Source organism: Phoenix dactylifera, chromosome 12, assembly GCF_009389715.1.
Source record: "Phoenix dactylifera cultivar Barhee BC4 chromosome 12, palm_55x_up_171113_PBpolish2nd_filt_p, whole genome shotgun sequence".
Classification (NCBI taxonomy): Eukaryota; Viridiplantae; Streptophyta; class Magnoliopsida; order Arecales; family Arecaceae; genus Phoenix; species Phoenix dactylifera.
The window spans coordinates 7,211,330-7,221,994 of NC_052403.1; the positions used below are offsets into that span (position 1 = coordinate 7,211,330).

General features: G+C 40.6%; 1 protein-coding gene across 1 annotated transcript; it reads right to left on the reverse strand.

Annotated features, from left to right (window-relative positions):
- Window positions 1–1,794: 1,794 nt before the first annotated feature.
- Window positions 1,795–4,122, reverse strand: LOC103697327 (AT-hook motif nuclear-localized protein 23-like). Its single transcript, XM_039132487.1, has 2 exons — window positions 3,640–4,122; window positions 1,795–3,483 (listed from the first exon to the last, which is right to left on the reverse strand). Exon 2 carries the CDS (start codon window positions 3,045–3,047, stop codon window positions 2,094–2,096), a length of 954 nt encoding a protein of 317 aa, XP_038988415.1. The 5' UTR covers window positions 3,048–3,483; window positions 3,640–4,122; the 3' UTR covers window positions 1,795–2,093.
- Window positions 4,123–10,665: the final 6,543 nt, after the last annotated feature.

Sequence of the window (10,665 nt, forward strand, 5' to 3'; positions counted from 1 at the left end):
TATGGTTCAAGAAATTTGAACTGACATGAAGATAAGGATGATCAATATTTTGAGTTAGAAGAAAAACCCAATGGCAAGTAGTCAATGCAAAAAAAAGCACTAACCACAGTGCATAATATACTCATTCACTCTAAAAATTTTAATCAGTGAAGTCAAATCTCTCTTTTGCTGAAATATCTTTTTTTTTTCCCCGTAACGTCATGAAGAAGTATTTTTTCCAGTAACAAATCCTACCACCAACATATATGCACCCTAAAATGTTCCAAATGGTTGAAACTAGGGCAAGAATAAAGCAGGCAGCTGTAGGTGTGACCCATCTATATAGTTTTGATGAAATTTCAGTATAGTTAATGTACTAAGTTGAGTGACTGATTCTCTAAGAAAGCCAGTGAATCTGCAAACTATTTACCAGACTGGTCTGTCTTCTTGGTAAAATGAAGACAAGGATGCACATGATTGGAACAAACTACAGGAGATGTTCTTAAAATGTTGAATTCGGTGCAATATTAACTTTTAATTTTACGGGCGGTATTAACTATTAGGTTTCCACAAACCATCCAAAGTCAAAACTGGCATTTTGTAAAGTCAGTCCTTGAGGAAATTTGATTGTTATAAGCAATACAATCCATTAAATTCACCCAAATATTACTGAAAATGAAAAAAAGCAACCAATCGCATGTGAACAAGCGCAAACAAGACTATGAATGTGAACAAACAAGAGTTAAGGCCACTTGATACCAAATCTTTGAAAAACAAGGAGTTGGTTACTGTACAATAGTGTGTGTGAACAAGAAAGACTAGTCCCACTTGCATCAAGATAGAATTAGATTGTCAAAGAGACAAATGACTCAAGTCGCGTTAAGTCTTGGCTTCATCCTATTCTCTCTGAGTTGTTACATTTACCAATCTACCTCACTCCAATAAATTAAAGAAAATAAGCAAGAAACAGATGCCACACTTAACTTCTTTCTACCACAAAAGAAAAAAGGAAAGAAAAAGCAACCAACCGAACTACAAAGAATTACTTGTTGTCCTAAGATGCTGCATCGCATATGTTAACACTTGCACTCATTCACAGAGAAACAAGCATCTGTTCCTATCCATTTTCTTAATAAAATGGCCGATGTGCGCATTGACATCCGTTAGAACAGCTGTCATTTATCAGATAATTAGGGGACATGCAGAAGGTTTTCCTTCCTTGTTTTCTTTTCTCTTTTTTCTTCTTCTTCTTCTTCTTCTTCTTCTTTTTTGAAAGAAAGATCAATGGTTGCCCATCATCTTTATTGAGAAATGAAACAGATGCATCTATCCACGGGTAGGGAAAGAGGAAACAGAAGCAACCGATTGCAAGAAGATTAAGAGGGAGTTAAGGATGGGATGTGCATTACCCCTTTGTTTCCTGAGGAAGAGGGCATATAATGAAAACCTCCAAGAGCTGTCAAATCTAAGCTATAGCTGGGTCTCGTCATATCACGAAGGCCTAATGACACCCACCACTCATCAAAATCCCACCCCAGCCTTCGTGTCTTCCAAATTGAAGCTCCATGACTCCTCGAAATCTCAACCCCGTAAATGTCCATGGAGATGAATCCAACAGCTTCATCATCTCTCCTCTCTTCCATTACTCTCTGGCTACAAAACCGACTCCTTTAAAAAATAAGAAATTTTTTTTTATAAAACCAAACTCTCCTGGTCTACCGTGAAACCTATCAAGGAAAAACAATATAACCGCATATAATAGCCAACACAAAAATATTTGGATGATAAGAGCAGAATAAAGAGGAGGAGGAAGAAGAAAAGAAACGACATTCAATTGAAACTTACACAAAAATATAGACTCGAAAAAGGCGACATTTTCATCGGAATTGTCTAGTTCTACAGTAGTACATGGATAGTTTACAAAATAACACATGCAATGACATCAACACAATAATTAAACAAGCAAACAGAAATAATAATAATGATAATAATGATAAAAGGAAACAAAGGAGCACAAATATTTTTTTTCTTTTTATTGGCTAAACTATAGAGAGAGAGAAGGGGGTGAGGGGAAGAGAGAGAGAGAGAGGGAGAGGAAGAGAGCAGGACTTATATTAGTAGGATGGTGGAGGACGAGGGGCCGCGGAAGCCCAAGCGCCGAACACCTCGTGTGGCATCTGGCCGTTGGGCAGCAGATTCGGTGGCAGGTTATACAGCGGTGGCATTGACGACGGGTCCACGGCCGCCAACCCTCCATGCGACGACTGCTGCGACGCCGATCCGTTCCCCCCCGGGGGGCTTTGCTGCAGAGCTGCCATCCCCTCCGCTCCCCCCGGCGCGGCCGCCCCCGCCGCCGCGTCGGCCTCCTCGTCCCCGAGTGGCAGCCTCTCGTAGGTGGCGTTGGTGAACGTGGCGGCGATGACCATCACCGGCCCCGAAGCCACCAGCTCCCCTACCACCTTGCCCCCCGCCACCTGCCCTTGCCCGCCGGCGAGATACACGGTCAGACCCGTGGCTCCCGGAGGCGATGGCGCCGGCAAGAAGGCCCCGGAGAGGGAGAGGATCTCGAAGCGGCCGTGGAGGGTGACGACGGCCCCCGGTGGCGCCGCAGGCTGGCGGAGAGTTACGTCAGTCACAACGCCGCTGCCGCTGAGAATGGAGACCCCGCGCTGCCTCCGGCGAGCAAACACGGCGATGGCGTCCATGATGTCGGTCCCGCTAGCGATCTCCAGGACGTGGGAGCGGAGGGCATTCGGGCTCTCCCGGGTGATGATAATGGGCGGCTTCGGCTTGTTCTTGGATCCGGGAGGGCGGCCGCGGGGCCGTCGGCCGGGGCCCCCTCCGCCTGCGGATCCGCCCTCGACGACATCGAGGCCATTGGCTGGGGACTGATCGTCGGCGTTGGCTTCGTCGTCGTTTGGGTGGTTGTTGCTGCCGCTGCTGATGGTGGTGGTGGGGTTGGGGTCTTGGTCCTGCCGATGAGGGCTAAGGTGGGAGTTGGTGAAGCTGCGGAGATGGAGAGGAGAGGCTGAGGTCTGAGAGGTGACGACCGGGTCGACACCTCCCATGGCCACGCTGCCAGCCCACCACCGGTTCGCCAGCTTTTCTTCTTCGACTATTAGCTCAAGAAACCAACAAAGACAAGGGAATCAGCTATACTAATTTTCCAGTCTCTTATAGCTTGCCGCGCGCTGCTGCTACTCCGTAAATTTATTTTTCTACCACGTGATACAGATTACAATTTCTTCTCTACCCTCCACTTTCATTAATTTTCTTCCAAAATCCTTGGCTTCCTGCTGGTAATTCTTCATGAAAGAAACTGAAGAGTTATAGATCCAAGAACAAACGTCTCGTTTCACTTCTCCTACTTTCAAGATTTGAGCTTCCCTTAGGATTTCCTCCTTTTCCTTGGAACTCTTTCCTTGAAGGGATCAGAGCCAACTGACTTGCTTTCCTCTCTCTTTACCAGATCTCCCAAAATATTTCAAAACAACAGAAAGAGAGCTGGAGAGGATTAATATCAAATTACACTTCCATGGGACACCAGAAAGTCGGCTATATGAATTGAATCAGGCAACCAAAACCCACCAGTTGCACCCTCTGTAAGGATCCAAACATAAATAAGTAAGAACCGTAGCTCAGACTAGTTCTAAGACGCACCTTCTAAACCGTAGAGTTGCACCGATTTCATGAACTACGAGATTTGGAGTTTGAAGACTTGGTGTCTTAGCTTTCTTTCATAAATAAACCTGTGAAGACCGTGGCTGCGATCTTTATTTATCTCGGCTTTCCGACTCCGCGGCTCACGGCAAGTATAGGATACCCCTGCCGGCCCAGGCTGCCGCTGCTGCTACCTCTGCAGTGGCTTATCAGAAGCTATCCTTCCCTCTATCCAGATCCATCCTTCATCAGAGGGGAAAAAAAAGGAGAGGACCATCATACTTACCCAGCTATTCCCTCTCCCTTCTTTCACTAGGGTAATACATTAGTACTCTTCCTTAGATCATGCTATCCCTCAAATACCCCTGTCCTTTTACTCTTCTTTGCATTATGCTATCCCTCAAATACCCCCTGTTTGGATTGCTGGCCTGGTGGGATCTCGGGTTAACTAGGGTTTAAATGTTTGGGTCTGAGAGATCGAGAGAGAGCGGGGGAGGTGAGAAGGGGAGGGGGAAGTTGAGAGGTGATGTGGGGTAACGTGCGCATGAGAAAGTGGGCGGGGAGTGGGAACACGTCACTGTCTCGAGGCCCGACACAGCATCGAATGCCAAGATCGGAGGGGGAGGGCATCAATAAAAAAAGGGCCCACTGCTCTAAAAGAACCGCCCCTCTCCGATTTAGGACAAAATCCTTTGTCACCGTTTTTCTAACCCAATAATACGTGTTCCGCACCCACCATGAGTGCCTTCCTTGGGGGCAGTGGCACCTACGCTGTTTTCTTTAAAGTAACTCGACTCCTTGACCGAACGTAAAACTTCTAGTTATCCACTGTCTATTCCTGAGATGGTGGTGCGAGCTTTTGACTCCTCACAACACCAGAGCTCAAGATTTGGACTGCAACATGTGTCGAGATGAATGCTGATTGAGTTAGTTATAATTGAGTGGGATGCTACCATCTTAGGTTGAACAAGATAAATTTGGATAATTGACTGAAGTTTAGAAAGATCTATTTTAAATTGAATCGGATGCATCCATTTTAAATTTACAAAACTATATTATTGCAACTATATATTACTATTATCACTATCACTGCTGCTACGAAGAACAACGACAACAATAATAATAACAATATAAACATAAGAAGTATATGAAATTAAGCTATATATTATGACACAAGTTCTCACAATTTTTATACCCGTCAACTCTAATGCTCTTCTTTCACAATGATGCTCCTTGTTCTATTATCCCATTTATGACTTTTTCTTTATTATCTTGAGTCTTTTAATTTTATCATTTAGAATTCTTTTTTTTCATGATTTACATGTCAAAATACTTTTCTGGTCAATTGGTGCACCTATGGTGTTTATATCATTCATCGAATTTACTATATAATGGCAATCAAATAAAATTTTTTTATACATCAAATGTAGTCAAATAATATTACATATGGCGCCAGCTTGACTAACCACTCACCATATTCTCTCTCTCTCTCTCTCTCTCTATATATATATATATATATATATATATATTAGTAAATTTGCTTTGGCTCTAACTTGATCCAACCAGCGTCATTAACGTTTTGAGGAATGATGATATTTTAAACTCCTGACTGTTCGATAAGTACAAAAGTAAGCAGGTTTTGTGCAAAGTATGCAATACCATACTCTGATTCTTTGTAGTTTTATTGGCCTTTGTCAGAGTTGAAATATTCCTTGGATGGATGTAGTCATCCTCCCAATAAGGTAACTGTACTAGGTACCCAGACGGCCCCAGTCCTTGCATGAGCTGCCCATGGCCAAGAAGACACCCTCCGTTTGAAATGGCCCATTGAGTTGACAGCTTGAATTGATGTATATGCTCCTGGTTCCCTGGCCGATGTGAATATGATACAGTAGGATGCAAAGATGACACCGATAAAGGCTCCTATTCATCTAGTCTAGCTTTTATAATTTTGAACATTTCCCATTGCATTTAGCAGGAACTGGAAAAAAGATTTTATTCTAATACCCCGTCTGGTTTGCATGCCTTAAGCTGGTCTAACACAATTTTTCCGGCCAAATAAAATCTGGTAAATTGTAGAATCATTTTAGATAAACTTGCATGCAGTCAAGTCTCTATTCAGATAAATTTACATAACTCAGTGAGAAGGGGAAGGAGTTCTTGTGGATTTTTTTTCTTCTTACTTTGAACTTGTTTCAATTAATTAGCTAACTTGATTCCACCATCCCACGACTAAACATGGCTTCAAGGTAGAGGAATTAGCGTTCATAACATGATAGCGTGTTAAATTATGTGATGTACATCTGCGGAAGTACCAGTTTTCAAACTAGGAGAGAGCCTTGGGGTCTTAAGAGCCATAGATGTCAATTGTTTTTTAATCTAAACAGTATATATGAATTAAAGGCACATTAAAAAAATTCACTTCTACCATGACTGTGCATGTGATTATCTAAAGGTATGGTGACAGCATCTAACCAGCCAACAAGTCTTTAGTCTACTGATTAGACACCAATCTTCTCAAAAATTTCTGCACCAAGAGAGGTTTTGAAAATTTCTGGCCTAGGAGAGATTTTGAGCTCAACTTAGAAAGGCAACACTCCCACCATCCTTTTTTTTATTAGAAAAAAATAAAGGGCTCCGGTTGTATCTTCTGCGTGAAAGAAGGATTCATCTTCCTTCGCATGAATGTACCGTTGGATCGTGCGATGGCAACAAGTAGAACATTCCAAATTAGTTGGTCTATAGATCGATTTCATTTGCCATGCATCTAAGCTTGAACAACCTAATGTGAGCCTGCAATCTAAATTTGATTATAACTCTGAGGTGTGGCTTCCCCTCTTTTATTACATTCGTCAAGTGCGAGATAGGGATGGTAGCAAATCGAGTATGAATCAAATCGGCTAATATTCGTATCCACCCCATAATTAAAAATTCTATAACTATACCAGCTCTGTACCCATCTTGAGTCGGATCGAGCCGGGTAAAGTAGATGGGGCAAATTGTGATGGGTTGGATTAGATAGATAAGACGGGTAAGATAGACGATACATGTCGTGTTAGGTCCGATAATTATAGCTCATAGCTATAATTCATGAGATTGCAGCTATTATGTAAATAGGAGAAGCTTTTAACTTATTCTCTAATGACCCAAGTTTTAATTCGAAATCCCAGCATACGTCAATAATTATAATATATTCTAATAAGTAATAATTCATACACAAGTCAAATTAATTAAAGGTATAGAAACAAAAGGAACAAAAATAATCAATTGTTGTGATTTTTATAATGGATTTCTAACTAAAGGGGGAAGGGACGATCGAGAATTCTGACAGTTATGATCTATCGAGTGAACCGAAGGGAGAATGTATTAAACTTATATTATATCGGATCGGATTTAGGAAGGAATATATCATCACTCGTATCCGATTCGAACTCACTTTGAATATTATACCTAAAATCTATACCTATCTCCAAGATTAAACAGACGAGATAAAATCTGCTCCATTTAAATTGATTGGATCGGCTAAAATTGCCAACCTCACCCAAAGCCTCGCCCAACTAGGAGACACGCATGCTACTTTGGTAACGTGAATGCTAGGCTAGAAAGTAGAAGCACAAGCACCTGCCTACCGGGGGCTCTCCCTTTTCGGTAAGTGGATCCGGGAGGACTTCGCTTTCGCTGTTGCCGGGTGGGCAGTAAAAAAAGTGGTGTCTCCGCAAGCGGACGGGAGAGATTTCCGAGACATTGCCCGGGAAACAGGGCAGATGGAACTGACGGCATGTGCGAGGGGTCTTAATTCCCACGGAACTCGCACTGCACGTGCACGACAGCCAAGGCCCCTTTGTCCCTCTACCTTCCGAGTTCCAACCAGCCATGTTTATTCTACTGAGAGTATTAACAAGCCGAAATTCAGGACCCCTGCTAAAATAGTTGGTCCGAAGATATTATTTAGTTCTTTGATTTTATATAAAATTAAATATAAGTTCATCCGTCTTTGTCAGACTAAAGTTCAAATCTATTTAAATCTAATCATAAACACCATAATCGGCCTGTGGTTAGCCCTAATAAATTTATGCTGCAGTGCCTCCTAATCTATACAGGTTGTGGGCCGAGTCCGTTCTAATGTTATTTATAATAATGTAAAATCTAATTCAAAATGGCTACCTGTAAGGTATTTTTTAGGTTTTTTAGTCATGTATAAGTATTCAAAATTTTTTCGGTAAATAAATGATATAGAACTAAATGCACGTCTGTGCTGATTGGGCCTACGTATTACCAGGATTATGTTTAAAATATGATCGTCTCCGCAGTGTACGTGAGAATGAATAGCTGCAGGCAACGTCAGGCAATGTTTGTCTTCATCCCTTCCTTCGAGGAGAAACTTTGGGTGATTTCAAACACCTCTCAAAGAACGCTGTCTTCCCAAAAGTTTTTCCTATGTAAAAATTGGTTTTATCATCTATTTGTCGCTCAGACACATCTAATGCATCCATGCATTCATGGGGGTAATTAGTATATATCTGTGCTTCTTTTTTCACCAGGTGTGAAGTCAGTAATAGTTAGTGAATGAAATGCTTATGTCTGGGCCACACCATGGCAATCACTCATTCTCACCAGCCAGCTAACTAGCTCCAAAGGGAAAGTAAATTAAACAAGTTAAGCTACTACAACGCTTTCATGTTGCAATATGATATGATTACTTTCATGTTACCATACATAATAAACTTAAGAAGGATTCATTCTGCTATAAGCAATGGCTTTATCCGGCCTTCTCATACTTGAAAAAAAAAAAAAATCCAACAAATGCAGTTCAGTCAATGGACCTGGCCAGCTTGAACAGCCTAAAGGCCTAAAGTTAGAAACTAAGCCTGTGCTTGCACTTGTTGCTTGGGCCTAATGTTAAAAATTTGGACCGAGAGCTTTCCCAGTCCTCTTGCTTCCTCAGAAAGATCAAGCCAGTTCGGAAAACCATGCTATGGGCTACAATTCTACTAGAATTCCTCCAAAAGATCGAGCCCAATCACTATGAATTTGTAGTTTGCTCGAGCTAAAGCTTGAAGCTGCATTATTTTCTCCCAATGGATCATTTATTGGAAATCTCAACCGTCGTTTAAGAAAATTTAATCTTTGAAATTGTAGTGGAGGGCCAAACAAATATTAGCAATGCAGTAATTGGATGGTCATGATTTTGATTTTTTATGATTGACAAAATCATACTACCCATGCAACTATTTGAAAAGATTAAGACCACAGATATGCAATATTACCTGAGTTGTATCTGATTGGTCCATCGAATGATCATGATCACAAACACATCATTTGGATGCCAAAGATATCAGCAAGAGTTATGCCATTTTGTTCATGTTAAATTGTTTTTACCATCAGGAGGGAAAACTTTTCACCTTCTTTTCTTGAAACCGTGCCTCGCAGCTAGCTAATCCAACATTAATCAGACACTACGTTATTATTTTCCCCTTTCTCTATCTCAGAATGGAGAAAGGGGCATATTGCAAGATTTTTCATATCCAAAATGCTCATGTTACAGATATCAGGCTGAAGACTTACATGGAGAACAAAGCTTTGAACTAAGCAAGTGCTAGCTTTTCCTTCACACAGTTGCATTGGTAATATATATGAACAAAGACGAGAAATGCATCAAAAAAAAAAAAAGCAGTTACCCATTCACCAAAAAATAAAAAGAAAAGGAATAACTGCTAGTTATTAGATTGTAGCTCGCAATCAAACATCGATATTTCCTCCTATTACATCGATCACGTGTTTTGCATGTGCCGAGTAAGAGCCGATTCTCTCCTTATTCCAACCCAAATGAAGAAATATTCATACTCTCCATGCCCTGTGCTAGTCTTGGATACATTACTAAGACAAAAATTGTCCAATTAGAATCATAACTCCTCATACAGACTAGCTACAAGATAGGCTGCCACTCTCTCTCTCTACTTCTCTTTGATGATAGGCTGCTATTCTTTGTAAGAGCCTGAAGGCTAGCTTTCTCAATTTTAGGAGACTAAATGTGCCTATTCTCAAAGGGAGTGTTACAGTAGTGCTCAAAGTACATCCCAGATTTAGAACTTTTGCCTTCTCATTTCTCAGAAGTAACATATAACCTGAAGGCATCTTATGTGTTCATACCTAAAATATTTCTCAAAAGAACTTTGTTCTTATCTAGACCTCAAATGATATAGAAAAGGAAATAGGAAATGCAGTGCACTCTTGTTCTATCACAAACATTTTAAGATGGCAGCTTAGCTTCAATATCCTAAATATTATCAACATGCTTTCTAATTTTTAATTCCCATGCTTGCAGCCAAAAGAACATTTGATGCTGCGTATAGAGAACTGCGGGATATATAGTCTTTAACTGTACAGACAACATCACCTCGAGAGTTGACGGGATTCTTAAGACCACAGAAAAAAGAAAAAAAAATAAGGTGTCTTTGAAATAAAACACTACCCTTTTCTTTTAATGAAATAAAATAAAATAAGACACTACACTAAAATGCAAACAATGCAAATTTAGTCGATGAGTACTGCTTGTGAACCAGTGAATTTACTTCAGCATGAAGGACGGGCCTCTTATTTAAATAATTTGCCTTCTTGGTACTCGTAAATAATTAAATGAGAGGCTTAATATTGCAGCACTACTTTCAGCAGAAGTATGATTCTTTACATACTAATGAGCTAAATTTGATGCCTTCCTTAGCTTCACAAGGAATCAGATAAAGATACAGGCTTAATTACTATATACTTTGTGTTGGACAGCTCAAACAAGTGATGTATATTTAGACAAACCTGATAATTATATCAACAGAGATTAATAATGCTCAAAGTTAGGCAGCAAACTAATCCACTTCTGTATTTCATCATTCACTCAATAACATCTTGACCAATTAGCCTCTCTCGACAATGTAACTTATCTTTGCTCTTTATCTCTGTTGTAAATATGATTAATCTTCAATAAAAGTCAAATGGCTCCTTTTTGCCTCTCTTTACATCAAAAAAAAAAAA

Bases quoted from the DNA above. Each gene is read 5' to 3' on its own strand.
- LOC103697327 (XM_039132487.1), bottom strand. From the start codon at position 3,047: ATGGGAGGTGTCGACCCGGTCGTCACCTCTCAGACCTCAGCCTCTCCT.